General features: G+C 42.3%; 1 protein-coding gene across 3 annotated transcripts in view; it reads right to left on the reverse strand.

Annotated features, from left to right (window-relative positions):
* The window catches only part of RAP1GAP2 (RAP1 GTPase activating protein 2), a 964,048-nt gene that overhangs the window by 61,141 nt on the left and 875,929 nt on the right, over positions 1-26,978 (reverse strand). For all 3 annotated transcript variants that reach the window (XM_085649926.1, XM_085649925.1, XM_085649924.1), the window contains 2 exons: positions 19,667-19,779; positions 15,353-15,466 (listed from right to left, as the gene is read on the reverse strand). In XM_085649926.1, the coding sequence (XP_085506052.1) occupies positions 15,353-15,466; positions 19,667-19,779 (227 nt within the window). The remainder of the gene's footprint in view (positions 1-15,352; positions 15,467-19,666; positions 19,780-26,978) is intronic.

Below are 26,978 nucleotides of genomic sequence, written 5' to 3' on the forward strand. Positions count from 1 at the left end.
AACACCACTGCACTACCCTAAACTCTAAAACACTAACCCCAGCATTACCCCCTACACTACCCAAACACCACTGCACTACCCTATACCCTAAAACATGACCCCCTACACTACACAAACACCACTGACCTACCCGAAACCCTAAAACACTACCCCCTACACTACACAAACACCACTGCACTACCCTAAACCCTGAAACGCTACCCCAGCACGAACCCCTACACTACCAAAACACCACTGTACTACCCTAAACCCTAAAACACTAACCCCAACATGACCCCCTACACTACCCAAACACCACTGCACTACCCTATACCCTAAAACATGACCCCCTGTGCTACACAAACACCACTGCACTACCCTAAACCCTAAAACACTACCCACAGCATGACCCCCTACACTACACAAACACCACTGCACTACCCTAAACCCTAAAGCACTACCCCAGCACAACCCCCTACACTACCCATACACCACTGCACTACCCTAAACACTTGAACACTACCCCCAGCATGACCCCCTACACTACTGCACTACCTTAAACCCTAAAACACTACCCCAGCATGACCCCCTACATTACCCAAACACCACGGCACTACCCTAAACCCTAAAACACTAACCCCAGCGCGACCCCCTACACTACCCAAACACCACTGCACTACCCGAAACCCTAGAAAAGAAACTCCCACCCCATGCCAATCCCCCTTACCTTTCACTCCTCGTGTTTCCTCTCTCCTCTTGGTTACTGCTTCACGTTGTCTCTGACGGGCAGTGCACGTTGTTGTGAGGAAACGGAACAGCCTCTGTTTCCTTACCACGACATGGATCGTCTACTTGTTTTTTAGAAACGCATGGTCATTTACCATACATACCTTTACAACGAAATTCGTTTTAAAGGCATGCATGGTAAATGACCATGCGTTCAAAAACAATGCGTAGTAATGACTTTGCAATGTACAATGCATGCGTGGTAATGAATGCGTTGTAATAATATCGCGAAGAAAAAAAGTCGTTGTAACAGCTGTTTACCGATTGAAGCTGGCCCCTGTTCTTCAGTGAGTTGTTTATTTAGTGAATTAGGAGGAAGGAATGTGTTTTTTTTACCGAAAAGTGCATACCCGGCTGTTGTATTGTGAAAGTGTCTGCGTGGCCCTGTTTCACTTCCGGTGAGAGAGTGGAAGAGTCTGTTTGTTTGGATCTAAAGGAGTTCAGTTGTTGGACGGGGCCGGCACGACACATCAAAAAACACAGCTAATGGAAATCGTCCTCCCTGAAGTGTGGAGCAGTGCCATGAGAGGTCAACGAGTTTGCGTCCCACGGCAGTATGACCGTACCGCGTGACCCATGTGCCGCCTCCAGGGTACAGGAGGCAGAAGCGGCATCGCAGGTCCTCTTGAAGACGGTTGTAGCACTAATTCTACATTTTGGAAATAGGACATTTTAGCCTCATTGTTCCTGCCAGATACAAAGAGAAGATCCTGTGTTATTTACTACCCTTGTTACCTTTTTAGTGGGTTGTGGTGCTTGTCACTTCGCTGCCCTGCCGGTGCACACGACTGGGCACCCCACCTTGTGTGCCATCTGCACGGCCTCTGCCCTCGGATCACTGGTTTCAGTGTCTGTAGTGGCAACATAAACAGTTGCTCCCAAAGGACTAGCCCGAACACTTAGGTGAATATCCCCTGTACCAGCATTCCACGGAAATTCTTTCCTAGCTCTCCCACGTCGACGAGGACGTCATAATAGCACGGCTCCGCTCGCGACACCGTATGACATCATCGGAGCCATAAGAGGACATCGTCGGCATGCTGACGTCAGTTCCATCCATTTTTTCCATGCCACCGAGGCAAACAGGCGGACCGAGATATTTTCACATATATATATACATATGCACTTAAAAAACCATAGGTTTCACACATGTTATAGTTAGCTGGACATTTCACTCGTAAAAAACCATCGAAATTCCCCCCTTATAGTTAGTTCAGATAACTATAACTCGCGTGACCGCAATCCACTGCTGATGACGTCACATATTACATCACTCATGACATGGTCAGTGGCATCACTCATGATATCACTGATGACATCATCCTTGTGATAGAGTGGCGGTCGCGCGAGTTATAGTTATCTGAACTAACTATAACAGGGGAATTTCAATGTTTTTTTACGAGTGAAATGTCCAGCTAACTATAACATGTGTGAAACCTATGGTTTTTTAAGTGAATTTGTAAGGTTTTCTAAATGCTAAGTTATGTATGTTTTATTATATTTTTTATATATTTATTTTACAATAAGCTACCTATGTATATAGTTAAAGATTGACTGTATCCTGTAATATGGAATGGCTCGTTTAAAATGTTTTTTTGTTTTTTTAACGTTTTTCACCGTGCGCGCACCCCGCGATTTTTTGAAAAAAAAAAAATGTTTTTTTCACCCTTCGGGGTCCTTCAGGGACCCCCTGACAAAGGCTAGGGGGTCAGGAACTCTCTACCCAGCCCCCTTTTCACGTTCTCCACCTTTCTTTTTCACTGTCACACACAAAATGGCAGCCGATACTTCCTGATTTCGACCGATTCGAATGTTGACTGACATGTAACCACCAATCAGAATTACGCTCGCGCACGTTATGGTGCGCGCTTATAGATATTTATGTGCTCTTAAATGCAATTTTCTCAGGAACTACTGAACAGATTGACACCATACATGCAAAAGGCACATGCCTGACCTGGGGACTACCTCTTTGCCAAATATCAAGTAATTCTGTTCAGCCGTTCGGGCTGTACCTTCGACTAAAGGTCCTATGGGAAAATGCATGGGGAAAATGCGTTTTGGGACCCCCCTTTTTTCTCAGCCCCCGCTTGATGAATCACCACGAGACTTTCAGGGTAAGGAGCTGAGCGGAGCGCCCCATTAGTTTTGAAAATTTCGCGAGGATTCGTCAACCGGCACCAACGTTATACAAAATAGAATTTTGAGATTTCCTATGGAAACACGGTCCTAACTATAATTATCTACTGGCGACCGCCAGTAGCTAATATATATATATACAAATGCAAAATATATATATATATATATATATATATATATATATATATATTATCTACTGGCGGTCGCCAGTAGATAGTTATAGTTACAACCTAGTTTCCATAGGAAATCTCAAAATTCTATTTTGAATAACTTTGGCGCCGATTGACGAATCCTCGCGAAATTTTCAAAACTAATGGGGCGTTCCGTTCAGCTCCTACCCTGAAAGTCTCGGGGTGATACGTCAAGCAGGGGCCGAGAAAAAAGGGGGGTCCCAAAACGCGTTTTCCCCATGCATTTTTCCATAGGACCTTAAGACACAGCTACAGCCCGAACGGCTGAACAGAATTACTTGAAATTTGGCAGAGAGGTAGCCATAAGGTCAAGGAAGTGCCTTTTGCAGGTCTGGTGTAAATATGTTCAGTATTTCCTGAGAAAATAGCATTTAAAAGCATATATATATGTGGGTGGAGCCTAACCACACATCTCATCCTGAGATCTGATTGGCTGTCAGCACTTCATCCAAGAAGTGTTGGCGGCCATCTTGGGACCAATATACATGATAGCACCTCATTAAAAAGCATTGCAGTTAATAGAAGGTTTTAAGACTTTAGTTACATTATAAATCATGTGTTGATGGTACCATACTCATTTTAGGAATTGCGGTATGTTCTAAGGTGATTTCACCATGTGAAAAAGCCTTCTGCTGGGATATCATGATTGAGAGAAAAATATTTTCTCATGCTTTTACCACAGAGGTTTGGAAGGTGATCTATAAGCTAAACTGAGAGCTTATTTTCTGTAAATTCACATTATCTTTCTCAGTCATGTGAGAATGAAGTCTGACATTCTCAGTAAAACATGTACATCCAACAAGGGCAGAGACTGTCAGTTGATTCCTTTGTGTTCTACTGCAGCCATCTTGCTTGGATTAAAGAGGTAACTCTTAACACATTTAATTTAAAAAGGAACAAAATGAGGGGGTTCATTTTTCCATAAAAAGTATGATTAGTGCTGCAGAAAGAAAAATTAGGGCACATTTTGAGTGACTTCTCAAATCCTCTTCTATTTCATTAAAAAATTCTGACATGCAGACTGAAACATGCACTTTCAATTCCAGCAGCAGTTTTCCCTGGTGAGCAGTAGCTTTACTACAGTGATCTAATGAGCAAAAAGAGTGCTAACATTCTGAATTTATGGCAAATGTGTGACACATCTGAATGCCTTCTTGATGGAATCAAAGTAAAAAACTGAAAGTATTTCCTACTGAGGAGACTGCAGTAAATGAGGAAATTAGGAAACTTCATAACAAATAAGTCTCCCAAGATGGCCACCAGAGACAAAAGAGCCCAAATGTAGCCCAAATATCACCCAGATGTAGCCCAAGTATAGCCCAATGACAGAATGTCCCAGAATGTTCTTAAAAACAACTAGAGCGCTTACTGTCTTCATTATGACAAAAGTATGGCACACCTGAAGCCATCTTGATTGGAATCAACTGGTAACACTTAAAACATTTAATTTAAAAAGGAACACAATGAGGGGGTTCATTTTGCCATAGAAATTATGATTAATGCTGAAGAAAGAAAATGAGGGCACATTTTGAGTGACTTCTCAAATCCTCTTCTATTTCATTAAAAAATTCTGACATGCAGACTGAAACATGCACTTTTAATACCAGGAGCAGACTTCCATGGTGAACAGTAGTTTAACTACAGTGATCTAATGAGCAACTAGAGTGCTAACATTCAGAATTTATGGCAAATGTGTGACATATCTGAATACCTTCATAATGGAATCAAAGTAAAAAACTGAAAGCATTTCCTACTGAGGAGACTGCAGTACATGAGGAAATTAGGAAACTTCATAACAAATAAATCTCCCAAGATGGCCGCCGGAGACAAAAGAGCCCAAATGTAGCCCAAAATCACCCAGATGTAGCCCAAATATAGCCCAATGACAGAAGTGTGCAAAACACTTATTATTTTGTGTTTTTGCAGTGTTATATAGTGCAGACTTGTCAGGTATTGGAGTTCTTTACATGAGCATTGGTTACATCTCACAAGAACAAATTCATTTTGGTTGTAGACATGGGGAGACTAAGTGATTTGACCAGAATCACAGAATGTCGAGCTGAAGCAGAAACTTCAACCTGGTTCCCCAGTTGCAAAGTCTGCAGTTCTGGAAGTAACCCCACATCCTCTCCCCTAAGTGCAACATTTAATCAAGTGGTCAACTGGATAAAAAAACATAAAGATAACAAATAATTTAAAAGTGCTTTGTCGCTATTTGAAACCTCAGAAAATATGTCCTTATTTTAGTCTTTTAGAGCACTGACCATAATTTTGATGCTAATAAGACCCTCTCATATATGTAATTTCTAAAGGAAATGCTCTAGGTATTACAGTTTTGATTACATCAAGATGATGTCAGGCGTTCCACACTTTTGTAATAAATATAGAATGTTAGCAATCTAGTTGTTCATTAGGATACTGTTGAGAGGCAGAGGCCAGGGGCACGGACTCTGAAAATTGAAGGCAGGTAGGAGGGTGCAAAGGCAACAATTTAACCACACTGAGCAGGCAGGAAGGGCCGTGGAAGCACAACAGACTATGGAGGGCAGTGGAAAGGGGGGCAGGGGCAACAAACCAACAATACAGGACTTGCAAGACAGGCTGTGGCAATGTAATAGACCATTGTGGGCAGAAGGAAGAGGCAATGGTAGTACAACCATACATGCCAACAGACCCGATTCAGCCAGGAAACGTCCAATGTTTTTAAGCTCAAATGGGCTTCATTTGATCTGTCTCCTGTCTACAATCTCCTCTTTTTCAATGGAACTCAAAGGGGAAAATCAATACCCCAGTTTTTTTTCAAAATCTCCCTCTTACCAAGTTCAAAATGTTCGCAAGTATGGTACATTGGATCATGGAAGGAAATGGGATAGGGACATGGACTTGGATAACAGAGGACAGGAGGGACATGGAGAGGTGCACCAAACTGACCCTGCAGGGCAGGCATCGGGGTTTGCAGCAGCACAATACACCACACAGGGCATACAGGACGGGAGTGCTGCACAACAATCCATAGAAAGCAAGAGGGAGAGGACAGGAACATGCTCATGGACAACAGAGAACAGAGGGGCAAGGGGCAATGGTAGCTAGCTGACCATAATGGACAGACAGGAGAGAAAGCTGCAGCATAACAGACCATAAAGGGCAGGAGGGATGGATCAGGGGCATTACAATGGAACAGACAAGCCAGGAGAGATGGAGTAGGGGTCTGCACATGTAAACAGAGGGCTGGGGGCAAGGGGGCAGGGCAGGAGCAGCAAGATAGCCATGGAGGTCAGGCAGGATGGGCACTAGAAGCAAGACACACCATGAAGAGCAACAGTGAGACTGTGATGGCATACACACAGACCATGGAGGGAAGGTGGGAGGGGGTCAGGGGCAGCTAACTGACCACACAGGGAAGGTGGGAGGGGCCATGGCAGCACAGAAGACCATGCATGGCAAATGGGAGGGTTAGTGGCAGCACAATGGCTATGATGGGCAAGAAGGAGGGTGCAGGGGCATGCACAAAGGACGATGGAGGATAGAAGGGAGGCTCAGGACCTGTGCACAGTCAAGAAAGTTCAGGGGAAGGGGCCTCACAACAGACCACACGGGGCAGGCAGGAGGAGCAGTTGCAGCACAACAGACCAGGGAGGGCAGAAGGGTGTGGCAGTACAATGGACCATGTAGGACAGGAGGAAGAGGATAGGGGCATGGCATGTGGACAGGCAGGGTGGAGGTGGCAGGGACAGGTTACAGTCATCTGACAATGCTAGACAGGTGGGAGGGGAGTGGCAGCTAAACAGAACACTCAGAGTAGATAGGAGTGGCAGGTCCATGGGACATGGTGGGCAAAAAGGATGGAGCAGGGGCATGCACAAAGACATCGGAGGGCAGGGGGAAGGAGAATAGGGGCAGCAAGCTAAGCACAGAGTTTAAGCAGGAGGTCAATGATGGGGCATAGAATTGGGCAATGGAGGGCAGGAGGAGTGGACTGGTATATCACACTAAATTGAGGGCAGTGGCAGCACATCAGACCATGCATGGCAGGAGGGAGGAGGCTAGTCCATGGATTCACACAACAGAGGATAGGGAGGAGGGAGATGGGGCAGCAAGCTAACTGTTCAGAGAAGGCGGGTATTAGGAACTTTATTGTTTTTAAAACATTGTGTCTGTGCGAACTACTTAAAATATGAACAAGTATGCAGCATAATCTCTTTTATTCAGGAAGAAGAGGACGTTTGTGACTGTGACTCCGGGCTCACTTGGCAGAAACACCCCCTGACCCTCCACCCCCTATCGCAAAATGTAATGCCCGTGAAAAGGGTAGGTGAACACAGTGTTATATAGAACATAGTCCTGAGAGCACGATTGAAAATGAAAACTAGATACAGTGTATGGTATAAACTATGCACCAAAAAGTGTGATATAAGATGAACCGGGTGTGAAATATAATATGCAATACATTGTGCGCAATGACAGATTCATTGGAGAGCGCGAGATAGCACAGGCACTAGCGCGTGCTATGCGATATGCGCCTTGGAGTGTAATATGCACAGGGCAGTGTTGTGTAACCTAACTAGTCTCTAAAGTTGTAATATAAAATATGTGCTGGGGAGTGTAACGTTGCATATGCACTGTGACAAAGATATGGATCCCAGATTGTAATATGTATGGCATAACACTGTGCGTTATAACATAGGCATCGAGGAAGGCACGTTAGATGGGGCAATATAACCCGTGCGAAGACAAGTGTGGCATGACATATTCACGGGTGGTGTTACAGTGCACATGAGCTAGAGAGTGTCATAGCATATGCACTAGCTAGTGGAATACAACACAGAGGTGTGTGACACTCGGCAGGCAATGGTGGGTGTAACACAGCATTGGGCTCTGTCAGGAGCGCGCTGTGACTCTCAAGTGATGTTCGTCCCCTTTCCAGAGAGTAAAATAAAAAGTATTACACATCCGGCAGTGGATGTGTGTTTTATTAACCATGAGGGGGGTTTCTTGCATAGTTTTGGTTGAATTTTTGTCGAATCCCCTTTGAATGGCTTGGTGTGCATGTGTATTAAATGTGCCCGTCAATAGCTACTCATGTTTGTATAAATAAACGACAAGGGTGTCTACCGGGATTAGGCACGGTAGGGCATCAGACATGTCAGAGCTTCACTAGTGGTGTAAATACATTCCACATGGATTCATTGCATGCATAGTCGCCTTTTAATGAATATCACGCAAATCGTCATGGTGATAGGTACGTACAGTTTGTCCAGCATGTCCTAGGTGTGTCTATAAATGTATATTTTTTAAAAATAATAAAAAACAGTGGCCGGCCCTGGGGATTGGGGTCAAAAAAATATAATTAGGAGACAGGCCCTGGGGGATGGGGTCATCAGGGCCAATAAATTAGAATAAGAAGGGGAACCACACAGCCCCCCCTTCTTAAAAAATTAAAATAAATAAAAGACTGGCATCGTGCCGGAGGCCATGCCCCCTCCGTGCAGCACTCTGCAAACGCGCCCCCAACAGGCATCTCCAGTATGCGCCAGGGAGCTGCGCTGCAGACAGGTGTTCTGAGGCCAAGCCCCTTTTTACACCTCTCTGCAACGCAGCTCTGTGGCGCTTACTGGAGGTGCCTAGTGGTCTAGTTTGACCCTAGGGACCCTTAGGATTCAAGGGGACTTAATCTCTCAACTTAGAGCAGCCACAGGGCGCGTTTACACAGTGGTGAAGGGAGGGGACGGGGCCTGAGGTGACGTGTGCAAACACGCACTATGGCACGTTTTAAATTGGGGATATAATTTCCCTTCAATACTGAGGGCCCCTGGGGGCTAACTAGCCCACCAAGTGCTTCCAGTAAGCGCCACTGAGCTGCATTGCAGAGAGGTGGTCCAGGCTGTGCCACTTTTTACACCTCTCTGCAACGCAGCTCTGTGGCACTTACTGGAGGTACCTAGTGGGCTAGTTGGACCCAAGTGACCCTCAGGATTCAAATGAACTTAATCTCCCAACTAAAAATGGACACAGGGCGTGTTTACACAGTGGTGAAGGGAGGGGACGGGGCCTGAGTTAACGTGTGCAAAAACGCCCTGTGGCCTGTTTTAAGAGGTAGTTTTAATCCCCATGCCCTATTATATACTAGGGGCTTACAGAGGAGGTCATGCTAATCACAGGGGAACCCCAACGCATAATGTTCCCTAGGGTATGTAGGTGTTTTCACTGTATTCTAAGTGTCTTTTAACATAGCACTGGCTCTAGGACTGGTTAGTCAGACTCAGTTACCACCAGTATCCGTCTGAAAAAGTTGAGGGTACAGGATGATTTTGCAACAAGGCTTCTTTCTGCTCTTCTTTTTGTTCTTTCTGCACGTTATCCTTCTTCCTGCACTCATCTTCGTATTTGAGGAATTCTGTTGCTTCTTTCTGCACTTCTTTTGTTTCTTTCTGTGCATTTTTTCTTCTTTCTTCACATGTCCTATCTCTGTAGGCATAGTTAGAAATTAGCATTTAAAAAACCTTTGAAATTCACAGAAAAAAAACATAGGTTTCAGGCACGTTATAGTTAGGAATTAGCATTTAAAAAACCTCAGAAATTCACTGATAAAACCATAGGTTTCAGGGGTGTTATAGTTAGCTGGACTTTTCACTTGTACAAAACCATTGAAATTCCCCCGTTATAGTTAGTTCAGCTAACTATAACTCGCGCGCCCGCAATGCACTTCTGATGACGTCACATATTACATCACTCATGACATGGTCAGTGACATCACTCATGTCATCCGTGATGTCACTGACCATGTCATGAATGATGTAATATGTGACGTCATCAGCAGTGCATTGCGGGGGCGCGAGTTATAGTTAGCTGAGCTAACTATAACGCCAAAATTGTTTTTTTCCAATGAATATATATATATGTATATAGATAAATATATATCTATATACATATATATATATATTGAAAACAAAGTCCTTGCTTGTGCAGCAAAAAAAGCACATGCACTCTAGGTAGTAGTGTAAGCCACCTCAATCCATTTATTCCCTGCACACGCAAAAAGATTTACTTTTACTTCTAAGAGGGACTTTGGCTCACAGAAAAGAAAGTTTAATAACTTTTTTTCTGTAATAGTTATAAATCTAGCTGTGGCAATTTGTTGGATTTATCTTAACTTAATTAGATACCTTGAGGTGTATTTTAGGTGGCTCCTGTGAATATTTATACTTAAATAAAATATCTCAATGCCTATGGAGCCATTCATTACAACGAGTAAACATGGAATTGGCAGTTTTTCGCTCACCAGGGACCCATCTTTTAGAATGTCCCTGCTTATAGTTACATGGTACCCTACCCCTGGGACTCCTAGAAGAGACCTTAGGAGTTACTTATATGTAAAAATAAGATAAGTTACTACCTTGGAAGTACCTTTAATTCCAAAATCAAATTTGCATATGATTACAGTTCGAAAGCAGCCTGAAAGACAAGGCTGGCTTTTAAAATGACAGTAGACAACACAGAAGTGCACACTCTAGTACAAGATATATAGTGGGTCTCTAAACGTCTCTGTCCTCTTATATACTAGGGACTTATCAGGGTCTGTCATTGCCAATTATAATTATACCTAACCATGTGACATTAACCAGAACACAGGCCCTGGGTCTGGGTCTGCTTAGCAGAGCCAAGGGCACAGATTCAGAAAACCAGCACCTAACAGTTAAAATGTAGGCAAAGTGGGGGGACGCTGACAACAGGTCCTGATTTCTCACAGCCTTCATTTTCCTTTTATGATCCAAGTCTCTCTTGTGGGTTACTTCCTTACTCTTTGATCTTCTAATGGTCTATTGAGGTAACTTGGTTGTCATGGCTCTTGTGAACATCAAGGTTGAAGGGCTTTCACATGTGGTCAAGTGACAGGTTGAACGGTAAGCTTCAAGAGTCGAAAATTCTGTCATTATCAAAGCTAACCCAGAGGCCAACACTTTGCAAGCCCTCAGAAATGGTTTTGGTAAACAAGATCACCAGGCACCGTCAGAAAGAGCACTACATCATTGAGTTCCAACAATGGTTAAAATGCCGCCACCATTGCCATTCGATACTGCTAGAAAGCTTAATATTGGCGACAGACGGGGTGCCTGGATATGGAGAGGAACATTTGATGATTTCATTGATGTGATAGAAAAAGTAGAATATCAAATACCTTCTGAATCTTGCTGGTGAAGGTGTAACATAAGTCATAAAGAAAATGAAGGGAGCTGACAGAATTACACACAGTGAATCCAAAGCAGCCTTAAATCTCAAATTCAATCTAATGCCAAATGTAGATTATGAAAGACGAACGAAAGAAAGCAGTTGAGACCATAGATTAATTTTTTTGAGAGTCTGGACACTCTCATCAAACACTGTAAGTTCAATTAATCTAGTGATGAGGAAGCTATACGCCTCAAAGTGATTGATCAATATTTGTCAGATTTGTTCAGGCAACAAATGCTGAAAGAAACTCTTAATATGGAGCTAGTTCTCATGGCTGCCAGAGCAGAAGAGTGTGCCGATCAACAAGCTGCTGACATGGAAGTCAGAGGTGCCCAGAGCGAGTAAGTTATGAGCTTGAAAAGTAAGCCAAAGCTAAAATCTGAGAGGTGCAAAGTGATTTCACATCAGAAAACGAAGATGTACTTCACGTGTGGATTTTCATTTCCACACAAAGGTAAATTTCCCATCATGGGGAAGATATACATATTCTGTGGAAAGGAGAAGCATTTTGTAATAGTCTGCATGGTGAATGAGACAGTGCGTAACAGCCCGAAGACAAAATGGCCACCCGAAACGTTCCAGAAGCCCCATTTGATCCATACTCACAAGGCCAAGAGACCACATCAGTTAAGGCAAATTGACACCAAACTAAGTCGATCGGCCTCCAAGTTTTGGGCAAATAGCTCTTCAGCACTGCTTTTAGTCAAGTCAAACACTGGGGATGGCCTGTCTGCAGATACACACAAAGTGGTGTAGCCAATCCCAAAACTGTGACAGGGGAATGCTTTATGAACAGTTTTAAAAGGGAAAGAAACTCCAATTCATTGTTCCAGGACGTCTCGTTGACCAACGATAAACAATACTGTACGGGGTGTTAGAACATTTTCTGAGATCCAAAGGTGGTGTCTTTGACATCCTGCTTCCCAGTCATATGGAGGGACATCACCTAAGAAGTCTAAAACCTTCTGCTGAAGAAGATGAGGATATACTTGAGGAGCATGTCTTGGGAATTTGAGTGGGAGGAGCTACCCAGAATAACACAGAGTAGCAGATGCCAAATGAAGGAGTGGCCCAACAAAAAACTGACGTATTACGAAATCACAGGTAATATCTAAAATTTTGCCCCAGGGGGTAGTGGAGTTGCCAATATTAAAGACCATAGTCAGCCTCTGCCTGCCTTATGCAGTTCTGGCTGCCACCGCCTGGGCCTTGATGTTGCCCCAACCTGCCTTTCTACCATATTTGTTGAGATTGCCAGTGTGTACCAAAACTCCAGGATCTCTTGAAGTGGAGCTTGGCTGCTGGAGGACCCTATTGCACCCAGAGGATCTGGTACAGCTCCATTCGGTGCGGGTTTCTAAAGCAACCTTAACCGCTAACTGCATTTTCAGCTCTCTTGCAGAGAAGGTGTCCAACATTGACACAGCAGTTTGTAAGCATTGACACCTTTGCCAGCATCACAGCCCAGGCATCATAGAGAATGGGCTCCAGGAACATCTCAACATCCTCAGTCAGACTCCCATCTCATCCATTGTGCAAGTGGGCAATTTCACGAAGAATCTAGCATGGACTCTCACCCCCTTTTCTGTATGTTTTTTTCTTGGATCTCTGTCAGCCCCATGCCACAACCACTTTAGGCTACCTCACCTGAGAAGACGGTGGGCTCAGTGATCACTGTGTTAGTCCATCCAGAAAAAAGGGGATCTGCTCACACAAACACTGAGGAAGTAAGTAGCCAAGGAGGGCCATAGCAACATGACACTGAAGTGGGTTACTGAAGAAATGGCATTCATCTCCCCAATCGACAGAAAGCACAGATTTTAATAGAAAACGGCAAGCTCCTACCCTGAAAAGACATAGATGAGAGCCAAATCTCTCAACCATTGTGATATACTGCATGTCTTATTTCCCTGTAATGATTTACTCATCACACTTTTGTTTAGTTTTATGTTGAGTGTATATTAAAGCTCTTTACGTTCTCTAACTCCCACACCACCACCCTGTATGAGTGTTAGGTTGCTCTCCTCACTACCCCCTGTAAAGCTAAAAGAGTGCACCTGGCGCTGTGTTTCAGGGTACTAACCGAACAGCCTAAAGACTCCAGAAATTACCTGGCTTAGTACTAACCTTGACAAATGTCTAATATCCCCTGGATTACCCCAGCCTTCCCAAAGGGGTCTGAAAACACTGGTTAATGGTTAGATCATTTTAGGTCTCAAGACACGAGAATGTATATATTAGATGTGTTCAAATTGGTCATCCATTTAAGTCATATACAATGCACTTTACATCTATGTGCAGTGATTCTAAGAGCCAGTAGACTATATCACCACCTCTTTCTTTACCTCTACATCTGACGAGGATGCACTAGTTGATTGGAACAAGGCCTACTTAATCTTGAAGAAATCCTGAACCGATCATTGAGCCTGGTCTGTGGCTTGAGTATCAATGAGGCTGAGACGAGGAATTTTTCCACTATCAGGCTTTAAATTTCAGAAGCATGTTTGGTAGTGGAATTAGCTTTAAGAAGTCACATTGTTGATGTTAAACAAGGATAGAGACCATCATATCATTGGACAAAGTTGGCCATACCACATGCACTGATGTTTCTTGCTTGGATGCTTGATTTGTTATGATCTGGGTGGGGCAGGGAAATAAGATATGAATCGTACATCACCCAAATATATGATGTAGACAGTTGGCTTATAACCTACAACACAACCACCAGCAATACACACTGCTGACAGATCACTAGTGAGAAAGATTCATCAGCATCAGAAGACACCAGACTACATTTATTGTTCTAATTAATATCTCCTATCAGTAATGAAATGATTAGGCCAAGGCAGAACTCGCGGAGTTTCACTGTGTGGAATTTCGTTGAGTTACTTAAACACTCAGTGAGATTCTGTGGAGTTCTGAGAGTGGCGGAGTTTTAGTATACTGCACTGCTTGCACTTATTTACAGAACTGGATCCTTGTCTCGTGCTGTTAAAGCTGCATAAATGGCACCATGCAGCATGTCAGAGGGCACTGCTTCTTTCTGCCACTCGAGTAGATTTTCTACTTGAGCGGTAGGTTTCTCAACACGAGTGGCAGCTTTCTCAATGCGAGTGGCAGCCTTTTTAACGCAGGCTGTAATGATCTGCCACAAAAGTCCCAAATTGTTAAATCTCACTGGAGAGTGGTCTAGCTCTTGATTTTCTCATGCACGTCCGCCAAATTAAAGTTGGCAAGCCACGTACGAGACAGAACTCCACAACACAGCAGTTGACAGGGCATTTCCAAAAATACACACTCCAAGTGCAGCACAAGTGGTGTAAAACTTCACCAGAGGAGCACAGTTTACCGCCCACCCCAATAAATTATCCATTTGTGACCACCAGAAAATGAACAAAAATATTAAAAGAAATCCCAGCCAGTTGTGAAAAATGCCAATGACATTATGGATAACCATGGTAACAACCCTCATGGAATGTAATACAGTCAAAAAGAGGATAATGAGAGAAACAGCTGGTTCTTTTGAAAAGAGGTGACAGAAGTATTGAAATATTTGAATAGCAAGCATGTTGGCATGAGATCAATTGTGCCCTTATTTATTTGCATTTTGTATTAATCCTGTTCATGATTAATTGCATATCTGCCACTTAGAATTATTTTGACTATACTAAAGTCAGGTGAAAAGAATACAGCACATAAAAGGTTTCAATACAGAAAACAAATGATTAAAAATGAATAAACCCCACCCTGTAACAACTGGCAGACCACAGTAAGCAGCACTACCTATGTCCCATGTGTTATTATGTACTAGCACATGTTTTCATTACTTTTCTGCATATCACTGTTACAGTGATGCTGTTCGTACGTATAACAATTAACTGTTCTGACTGACACTTTGAGCTTTCATAATTCTGAAGAATAATATAGGTAAGGAAATCTTGATTATATAGTCAAAATTATGCAACATGTACATTATGAATCTCTAATCTCACAACAGGTTGTCACAGGCTCCAATCATTAGCTCTCACCTCTCTTTGTTAGAACAGATTTCTGGAGAGCTAGGATTTGAATAGTTTTCAGATTTTACATCATGAGAGGACTGCCCACCCTCTGGAGTCTTTTGTGTTCCAGAGACACTGTCACTATTTGGAAAAGAAAAGAAAAGAAAAGTTTATTTGAAAAGTAAGTTCACAATAAAAGAGTAATTTCTCTCTTTTGTGAGCATGTCAGTTTCACTTTATGTTGTAGAGGCAAAAATACAATTATTATTTAATGAGCCTAGGACTGGGATTGTTCACCTAACGCTTACTAATATTTACTGGGTTATGTACCATGTGTGGTCTGGAAAATGTATGGCGTCTTTGCCATCTTTCATGGTCATAATTTGGAAAAACGCTTTAGTTGTCTGGAGGCATCCAAGTCATGGTTAAAGTTGTCCCACTTGAGTTGAAGTTCCACTGAGACAAAAGGCCCTATTTTGAATTTGACTGAACAAGGTCAAAACCTATTAAGGGCCTCATACATTTTTGAAGCTCCCAAGCATCATTATCCAGTTTGATGAACAATGTACCCTGCCTGCCAAACCCTTGGTCCTCTCACTTAATTTAGAGACAAGTAGACCTTAAGTATTGCATCTATAGAGCTCCCATTTGCTTCTTATCATGGCTCTTTGGAGTAGGGGCCATCAGATGAAGGACATTGCACCACCTGCCCTATTTAGAGTAGACAGTATAATGACTTTTTTTCACTCCCTTACCACCAGGAAAATCCTGATGATGAGGTACAGGGAAAAAACAGCAATGACCCCATAGCCTTGGAAAAACCTTTTAAAGCGTAGGGATAATTTTTATTTTGTTTTTCAGAAACAAACTCCTGCTTAGAGTTTGTTTCTGAGAAACACAAAAAAGGATGGCTGTAAAAACAGATGATGGTCCTCAACCAACCCTTTTGAAGACTGAAAGGGCCTACTGTGATAGTGGTTCCTTTCAATGTACAGAGATGACTGCCAGACTAGCAGTCATCTCTAAATTTGACGTAATGCTGTCTGTACTTTGTACATCAAAATATAAATCAGTCTCAAAGATTCTCTCGCATCTAAGGTTCCTACATGTCTTTGTGGCATGAGTTTTATTTTAAATGAGAGAGCAGACCAGACTATGGGATAGACTTTTATTGGAGACCCAATCAGCAGCAGGAGCTATGTTCTTATGATGAGTTTACAGTGCTGGTAGCGAGAACTTTACAGGGATCGAATTAACAGGAGTGTCTGGACCTCAATTGTAGTCTTTGAAAACTGGTTCTATTTATCACCTTTAGGTCTGAGAATAAAATATATGCCATCCTTCAAACTTTCAGCAAAAATGTAATGATTGTTTTTAAAATTCAAATGTAGGAAAATATCCACTGGTTCTGAATTCACTTGCCTCAGTGAATCTTACAAAATATTAAGAGCATATTTCAATCCTTATTGGGATGCTAGCAATAGAGATAATGATGGCCTGTGGAGGGTAGCTGAAAAAGGGGGTCAATCCGAAGGAGCAGATTTGTAATTTACTCCTAGCCAAAAAGGAAATACAGGTAAGAATAAAGGAGTAGTAAGGTCATGATATTTACATATCATGGAATGCTCGTTGTATTGTGTGCATTACACAAACTAGATGTTTGACAAACAAGTAAAATAATGAGGGCAAGTCACAGCAGTAAACGATTGAACAAACAGCTCAAAATTAAATATCCTAGAAGGTCCATCAGTTATAATAATACAGAATACAGAAACATTGAATGACAGAAAAAAGACTCTGAGGAGCTGAAATTCATTAAAAAGATTAAGGTCCGTATCTTCATGGATTTTTGACAACTCCTATTTCTAGGTAGTGCCTTGATTTTCAATTAACTTGCAAAAACGAATATCCTGAGCTGAGGACCTGCTGAGGACATGCCCTTCGGATTTTATTTCATGAAGTCATGAAGACTGGGAAATAAATGATCTTGGGAAGTGAGACTGAGCAGACTGTGGGGCATATTTATGAGATGTTTGCATCGCATTTGCACCATGCTACGTGGTATTTGTGTGATGTAAACCTTACTTGCGATTTATGAAGCCACAAAAGACCTCTTTGCTTGGCCTTAAGTTGCTCCATAAATCTGTAATAAAGCAACACAGCGCAAATCGCTGCATTGCCTTATTCTGCGGAAGGGAGCAGTTTAATGGGCAGAACTGGTAAACCTAGGAATGCGCCAAAAAGATATGCCTCCCCAGGAGAGGCGTAACGAGGGAGAATATCTTCATTTCGCCTCGTTACTTCCTCTTTCTATCAGTGCTGCATCCTGTAGCACACATAGAGGGATATGTCTCTCAGGATTGTTTCTGTGCAGGATAGTACCCCTTCCTGTACAAAAAATAACCCTGCATGCAACGGAGGTACCCTTACACCATGGTGCAGTTCCCGCATTGGCGTTAGGAAGCCAAAACAGCACTATGGAGGAATCTTCTGTATTCTTTTAAATACAGCACATTCCATCCCCTTCCCTGTCACACAGTGCATTACAGCACGGTGACGTGCTGCGCTGCGTAACAATCTCGTAAATCTGCTGTAGCTCTTCTGCTAGAAATGGAATTGCTGGGGGTAAGCAGATTATCATCGCTAATATGCATTTCAGGAAAAGCCAAATACTGTAGATTTTTTCCCAAACTTGTTATTTTTCACTTCCAAACTAGCTTCAATCTATGAACAGAGAATATTGATAGCGTCCACGCACTTTAAAAAAGCTGCCAATGCCATATCTCATTGACAGCCACAGCGAATACTGAAGCTATGTGTGAAGATAATGTCTTATTGAAATATAAGTACAAATGTTTCGAGTATAATTTGTCATCTCATGAAAGCCCTAAAGCGGTATTTGTACTGGGTATTGTTTAGGACCCATGATGAGGTCTGTCGAAATGTAATCTATGTTACTGTGGGTCTGGATAGAATACGATAGAGATCATCTCTAGCGTATTTTATCCCGATACATGGCAGGCACGAGGAAGATGCGTGGCAGCATAGATTACATTTTGACATGAGATATCCCTCATGAGATGAGCACTTAGATTCTACTTTGCAAGCTTTGAAAAAGCGGGTAGCCTGCGAAACACGTGTTGGCTGCTCAACGAAGGGCTGGTCCAACAGGAATGTACTTTATTGCACTTACTTTATTACTTCATGAAGTTCCTTCGTCTAGTGGAATGTACTTTGTGTTAGGAAATTGGCCTCCAAATGCTACATTATCCATGTCTGCACACTGCCCAGAATAGGAGTGATAACGAATTTAAAGTAATCAGAAAGGCTAAATGAACTGTAGTTGCAACAAGTGAAGCCACAAAAGCTCTTTTTTCAAATGGAGTCCTGTACAAAATATGAAGATTTTAGTCATTCTTTTCTCCCAATAAACTATTGTACATAGACCCTAGATGTGTATAGTTTCTAGCATTCGGTTTCCAACTTCAGTTGTATTTTTGCCTTCAGCTGCATAATGAGTTATGAGTAAGGATTACTCAGTGATGAGCACATGTAAATATTGACTGAGTATTAAGTAATGGGGCAACTCTAAACATGCAGGTAGGATACGTGCTCGCAGGTTGGAATCTGAACATGCATTAAGGATCTCTTAATGATGGGGCAAATCTGAACATGCTTAATGCAGACAATTCTTGAGATATGTTGGGCATTTCTGGAATGGGGATGCCCACTCCTGTGTAATGTTGCATTGGTTTAATGGTTGTAATACGTAACAAGCTGTAATCAGTCTTTGATCACTGATGCTAAGGAGATTTGTGGGTAGGGCCGACAACGACCAGCATGGCTGGTCCCTCATCCTAGACATCACCGAATTGGGTAAAACTAGGGAGTGCTGGTGCAAGCATTTTGGTGAAAATAAATTTTTCTGTACTTTTACAACACCAACATTGCCTAGTTTTTACTTCTGTAGGTAGTACAAAAACACATTTTCTGTTGGTAGTATCTCGGAAGCCTTGACTTTTATTCATGGTACTTAAATAGGAGACTGTTTTGGTCATGATTTTTATGATAAGTTTACTCTGGGCAGTCTTTATACTCACAACTATTCGTCATGAGTAACATCTGTTCATTTTTATTCATGACAAAATATCAACACCATAATATGACTCCCAAAATGTCTAGTTCTGGGATAAGAAGGTTCATTGTGTGGTCTATTATTATTCAAAACTAGAATCCTGATTTCACTCAGCCTTTAAAGTAGGGAAAAAGCAGATACTGTGGGAAAGAATTAAGTTGACTCACATTAGTGCATAAAGGTAACTCCACTGTCCTGTTCCTTACCATCGTGTCCTGGTGTCCATCTGTCCCTCCGAACCCGTGTGCAGGCGCGGGAACAAGCCTGATCTCCTTTTAATTGGACTTTTAGACTGAGTCTTGGTTACAGCTGCTGGAGGCTGCAGAATGAGAACATCATGAACATTAGCCAAGAACAACTTTCTCATCGAACTACTCAAGATCTCTTCCAAATATTTCTTTAACAGTATCAATTCACTTCAGGGTTTACTGACTCCATTTCATTTATCTCAAAGACCTTTTCTTGAAGGCTCTATTCTAGTGGGATAAGGCTCCTAGCTATCTGACAGTGAAGGAAGTAGAATTGGGAGGTCATGATGCTACATAATATAGGGAGTACCCTTTTTCAGTTGTGAATTTGGCAGAAGAAGTGTGTAATTTTCTCCCAGAGTGAAAATGCTTTGGAGGAGAAGGAATGTACAAATTATGACATATTGGCAAATTGCAGCTGTGGCAAAATGTTCGTGCTCCAGTCTATTGTTCCTTTATGTTTCAAACACCTAGTGCTACATTCAGAGATGATCCAGCTGCAGAGAGGTCACCACATTCAATGACATTGGTATTGACTTTGGATTGTGCTCTGTCTGACTGGTTCTAAAGGTTTTACCATTTAATGTCCTTTAAGGAGTTGTTCCCAAGACACACGAAGACTTGCTCTTGAAAAACGTATTGACTTCATTACTTCGTTTGTGGTTCTCTTAAAACTGCACGCAGTGTATGAGTCAGTGTCCGCAAACAGCGAAATCTACTGCAGAAATATCGTACGCTACCAATTCAACAAGTAAAGTTACATCGGCTGTAAGTCCCAGATTGTGTAGAACGTTTTGCACAAAGCAGCGCAGCACATACGTCCTGCTTTATGATGTGTGAGATGGAGAGAGGAGGTCAGCGCCATATTCCCTAAGATATGCATATATCCTACTCTTTCCCTAGGGCTGGTGCACACTCAACCTGCCAAGCACGCCACACACACACCTTTGCACTCATAGGTTTTGTACTTGGCGGGTACCCTACCAATACTAAATACTGTGTCTAGAAATACTTTGAAATGCTTCCCACTTCGGATGTGTACTGCACAGTGCAAGACATATACCAAGTGGGAAAGTTAGGTGAAATAAAAGCATTCCTCCTTGTTCGTCTCTGCTTCAAAAATGGCGTTATTTTTTTGTGCTAATCCCTGTCTAATCTTGTTACAAGATAGGGTTTTGTTTAAAAAACCATGGGTGATTGCATGGGAACATTCATATTCCACCTTTGACATGATACCTTGTTAGAGAGTAACGCAAAGTAATACTTTGCACTGCTTTACTTTACTTTGAGGCCATTACAAAAAATGGGGTGACCCAATAGTCAAGGACCTGCTTGTAAATTGATACAAAAAACAATGGTCCTGGACCTATTATTAACAACCAGGGCAATAGGCCCTTACTCAGTTATATCGTTCACTTAGTTAAGAGCTAAAAATAATAGATTTGGTAGCTCTCAATATTAAATACAATATTTCAACATAAACAGAAAAAGAAAGCAACAACCAAAATCAAAATCACCGTACATTGATTTTGTACATTCTTTACAATTGACCTTTATAGTTTGTCGAGGTTGCTCCAGAGGGAACGTGCATGTAGCAAGGGTGCTGAAGGGTGAGTGAGTGAAGGAAGGAATACAGAACGTAGTGATATAAAGAAATTAAACAAATTCACAGGAGGACCGGTTATCAATCACCGTCCAATAGAGCCTGGTCACGTTTCGAAGTATGTAAGCTCAATTATACATTTTGAAATTAGACTAGAAAACAATTCTTAGTACAGCACGTGAGGGAATTACGTATCCCAGGCAATTGAACTGGGGGCATCGACGTTTCGACCCGTCTAATGGCCTTAAGGGTAGTTTAAGCCTTGGCCGTGCGGATCTTCATCAGGACAGGAGGGGCAACCTGGATGAGTGCTAGACTTGTTCGTATGCCCATTATTAATCATGGGGCAGAATTCCTTTAATGGAAGGCATAGGGAATCAGGTTCTTAGTTCCTGTGTCCCTTCGTAATACACAGCTTGAGGATACACATTAAATCGGTATCTTCAAGTAGAGCACAGGAAACGTTAAGAAACGTGTGCGTGTCTCTAGAAGCTGGGAATAAAGCCAAGCTTAGACCGTTCTATTCAGCCGTCCGTATGGCGTCTCACTTCTCAGAGAAGTGAGACACCATACGGATGGCTTTACTTTGAGGCAACCTTTGAGCAGAAACAACTTTTGCACTAGAAAGTAAATGAAAAAAATAATTTGCACAGATTTGCATCACTTTTGTATTACAAACCTAGCACAAAATGTTTGTAAATCTAGGGCTCAGTACATATAGACTCTAGTCAAGATAAGCCTTTAAGGTTTCTTGCTCTGTTGTTTACTGTATTCACCGTTAGTGGCACCATCATATGGATAGTGCAAGTTTACATTATAAATATCAGCACAAAATTGGCACAAAATGAAAATGTACATACACCTTGGATGATGTTGCCTAATATGCTTTATACAAGAATGTGTGGGCCTATACTTGCCAGCATCATTTTGGGAAACACTATTTATTTTGGAACACAACAGTTTTGTTAGCTAGCAGATCCTCAGCAGGTGAACATCTCCTTCAATCAATAGTCAGTCATTATCAGTGTCTTCAAGAAATCGTCTGGTGCTTCTAGTAGGTAGAGCAGCCACCAATCACTCCATAAAAGGAGATATTGCAAGATCAGAAACAGAACCCTTGAATGCCTTAAAACAACAGTCCAAGAGTCGGTCGACGTTGATATAGATCGATTTCATGATGTTTCGATTTGCCAACATGTGTTCATCTTTTACAGACTTCATCAGGGCTAGATATCATACATAAATTAATAATCAGTATTAATATTGTAATGTAGATTTTTCAACTTTTTACAGTTATACCCATACCTTTAAATAACACACATATTACAATGTTCAGGGACTTAAAGACAGATACAATGTAGCCAATGTGAGTGGCTTGTGTAATAAACTAAGACAAAGCCCGAAAACACCTCATGCCTCTCAGTTGTGCCTTAACACCAATATCAAGGTGACATATATAAGAGAAGAAGTACGATGAGTAACCCTTAGACCAAAGTGTGAAAAATCCCCTAATAACCAAAACAAGGTCAAAAGCTAACCAAATCGGATATAAATCAATCACCACTCCAAAGGAATTTGAAGTTATCTCAGTAAAATTATTGTATCTGTATAAAGGGAGAATGAAAGCCATACAAGAAACAAGTACACTGAAAGGATAAAGCAAAAACCCAACTATGCCCAACCTTAGTCTGACCCTCCAAGCCACAACGCAATAGACTTCCCTCTGTTATCTCATCACCTGTCCAAACGAAGTGGATAAGGGTTAAATCACACAAAAATATTATTGAAACTTACAAGTGTTAAATCTAACCAACAAAAATACCCTTACCAACTGTGGTAATATCCACATTGCCATATTTAGTAATTAATCTTTTGTGGTTCTTTTTATGCCTGATTTTAGTATATTAATCAATGTCGACCGATGCTTGTTCTGTTGTTTAAAGGTGCTTAAGGGTTTTTTTTTCTATTCGTTTGATGCCACAAAGTTTCCAAATGTAGAAAGGTGCCCTTTTTGTATGGTCATTCCCATGCTTTTTTCCCCAATGCTGACATTTATCACTCTGAAAGTGCGCTGGAGCCTGCTATCCAGGCCGCATTGCTAGAGCTCTCTCCCTAAAAATTATGTAAGTAAGTTGGTAACCCCAATTGGCAAAGACTATAACCCAGTTTTAAGTCCCTGATAAGTGGGACCAATGGTACCCAAGGTATGGGAGTTAAAGGGGTCTAGTTAGAAATTAGGTCTCAGGTTGGTAGAGGAATGCACCCTATTCAAGAAGGGATCGCAAGCCTAGTCAGAATAAGTCACAAAACAACACTGAATTATCCTGTGCTGACCCTCTGGTAGCTTGGCACAGAGTAGGCAGGCTTAATTTGGAAGTCAATGTGTAAAGTACTTGTGCAATGACTCATACAACAACACAATAAATACACCACAAAAAGACTCCACACCAGGTTAGAAAGAGACTATTGAATTCTGAACAAAACAAGATGAGAACTAGCAGCATCATTCAAGTAGAAGTTGAGATATTGCATTTTGAAGAAATAAATGCAATAAAGCACTTAGACTCAGGTAGCTCTAGAAAGGTTAGTTTAGGTTTGGGCTGGACTGGGGCAAAGTCAAAGTTCAGACGGCGATGAAGCTTCGACCAGCTACCGTAGCGATGAAGGCCCCATTGAACGAAGTACCTTTCCTGGTCACAAACAACAGTATGTTTCAGTCTTCACCATGCAGTGTGGCCAGTACGTCGGTGCCGATTCATGGGGTCAAGGCATTGAATTTGAGCCTTGCGGTCGAGACATAGGATGAGCACTGTATCAGCGTTGAGTCTTGCAGTCGAGATCTGCATCATCATCGAACCGTGCAGATATGTCTTCAGATCGGCACTGCACTGGCATCGAAGAGCACTGCGTCTGTTTCAATAAGCGCAGTAGTGACAATGTGTCAATTCTGTAGCAAAACAGCTGTAGAACCCACTTCTGAGGCCCAGAACTAGACAGGGCACCTCAGGTAAGGGTAGTACTCACAGATGGCAGACCCCAACAGCAGCAGCGGAGTTGCAGGAACTCTTTTGTGTGCTCAAGACTTCCGAAACAGGAGGCAAGAAGGTCCATCAGAATGCAGATATATACAGATGAGTGCTCAGCCACACCTAGCCTCCCTGTATTTGTGGCTATCTGGAGGGAATGATCAAGGGGGAACTGTCGCCCAGACGTGTGTTAGAGACGACAGTAAGGCACACAGTTCACTAAGAGACGAGAAAAGTCCCCTTTAATAAAAAGGCACTTCTAAAATAGTTATGTTAAATCCGACTTTACCACTAAAGATGATTAATCATTACCATTCCAAAGATATGAAACATGAAAGAGCTACGCCTTTCCAATCATGAATTACAGTTTAAAAGTATTTCATGGAATTTGCAATGCTAGCCTATAAGAGGAGTAAGCCTCACAGCAGAGAAAAACTAATTTAGCTGTTTGTCACTACCATAAAATGTAAAACACAAAAGTACATATACTACCTTTTTCTTACATAGCATAGCAAGGGCCTTCCTTAGGGGTGATTTTAAGTCAACGTGGCACTCAACTGCACACAAAAGCCCTGAAATGGCAGGCCTGAGACATGATTAAGGGGCTACTTATGTGGGTAGCACAGGTAGTGCTGCAGGCCCACTAGTAGCATTCAATGTACAGTCCCTGGGCACATCTAGTACAGTTTACTAGGGACTTATAAGTAATTTGAATATGCCAATTGGGTATGAGCCAATGTTACCATGTTTAGGGGGAGAGCACAAGCACTTTAGCACTGATTAGCAGTGGTAAAGTGCGCAAAGTCATCAAAAACGAGTACAAATGGAAGTAGGCAGGCAAAAGGTTGGGGGAAGACTACCCTAAGGCTGTCAGGTCTATCATATCAGAATGGCCCAAGCACTAACTCTCCCACCCTAAGTGACCCAAGTAAACAGATGACAGCAGGTCTGCCATTTGCAGATTGCATGAGCAGTGCAAATTTCTCAAACTCGACTTTTCCCTCACCAAGAGTGGGGAAGGGCTAAGCACAAACTTTAATATAAGTCAGTCATCTCTAAGGGAGGCCTCCTGAGCCCAGGAAGCAGGGTGCATTCTATTAAAGGTGTGGACATATGGGTGCAAGCTTAAATGTCCCTTTAGTAGTCTCTATCCATTAAGGGCTACTATAAGTGTCCAGGGGGCCAAAGGATAACATGGGCTGGCCAGCTCTAGTATGACCTCACTGAAAAGTGTCATGCTTGGTATCAAACAACTTGTATCATTAAATCCAACTTGTTGGAAATAGCCATTTCTGCAGGGCCACCCCTAAAATATTATCTTACTTCCCCCTTTTTTTGATGAATTTGTTTTTGTTGTATTTAGGACTCTGTGCACTTTACCACTGCTAACAAGTGCTAAAGTGTATGTGCTCACTCCCCTAAAACACAGTAAGATTGGTATATCCAAAACTGGCATATTTATTTACTTATGAGTCCCCAGTAAAGTGCACTATATGTGCTCAGGGCCTGAAAATTAAATGCTACTAGTAGGCCTGCAGCGCTAATTGTGCCACCCACTAAATAACCCTTCAAACATGTCTCAGGCCTGCCACTGCAGAACCTGTATATGTAGTTTCACTGCCATGTCAACTTGCCATTTAAAACCCCTTGCCAAGCCTTAAACTCCCCTTTTATTACATATAAGTCACCCTTAAGGTAGGCCATACGTGGCTCATAGGGCAAGGTGTTGTGTAAGTAGAAGGCAGGACAAGTATGTTTTAGTTTTACATGTCCTGGTAGTAAAAAGCTCCTAAATTAGTTTATCTCTGCTGTGAGGCCTAACCCTATTCTAGGTGAGCATTGGAGATTACTTAATACATCTACTAAGTATAATTCCTGATTAAGAAGGTGGTACCTATGAACTTGTAATGATTAATCCTCTTTAATGGTAAGGTCAGATTTATCATTAAAAGTTTGAAAATGCCACTTTTATAAAGTTGGCATTTTCGTGCCCTCAGCCCTTTATAGATGCAGCCGGCCTTAGGACACATGACTGGGAGCAGCTGACAGTTAGACTAACGGGTTTGATAGGGAGGAGGTGGGCCGGAGTGGGAGGGGGACGGTGAAGCCAAGCACCACACTTGCACCTGAACAGGCTCTGCCCAATCTCCTCCCAATAGGCCTAACAACCCTGTTTTGTCATTTCAGCCAGCTAAGAGAAAGGACAGGGGATCAAGGAAACTCCTGAAACTTCAAAGAACCTTTCTGGAAACTTCTCCCACCTTCAAGGAGCAGGGCTCCAGGGTATAAAAATAGGGATCTCAGACCCACTCTTCATTTCACTTCTGGACCTGTGGATGCTCTGCCAGTAAGAAGGACTGCTGTGCTGCTGAAGGACTGATATTCTGTGAGACTGCTACTCTGGAAGAACTACTTTTTTGCTGTGCTGCCCTGCCTGCTGCTCTCTCTGGCTGGGTGAGAAGGACTGGCCTTTCAACACTTGAGCCCAGAGTGACTCAAAGTGCTGGACTGCTTGCCTCATGTTCTGCAGTCTCAGGGACGTCAAACAGTGTCTGCAACTCTCCATCCAACACCTGGAATGTGCCAGCTGTGAGTCCTACCCTGCCAAGTGGTGCCACCCCAGTCCAGGACCCTTGGAAGT

Source organism: Triturus cristatus, chromosome 3_2 (assembly GCF_964204655.1).
Source record: "Triturus cristatus chromosome 3_2, aTriCri1.1, whole genome shotgun sequence".
NCBI classification, from domain to species: Eukaryota; Metazoa; Chordata; class Amphibia; order Caudata; family Salamandridae; genus Triturus; species Triturus cristatus.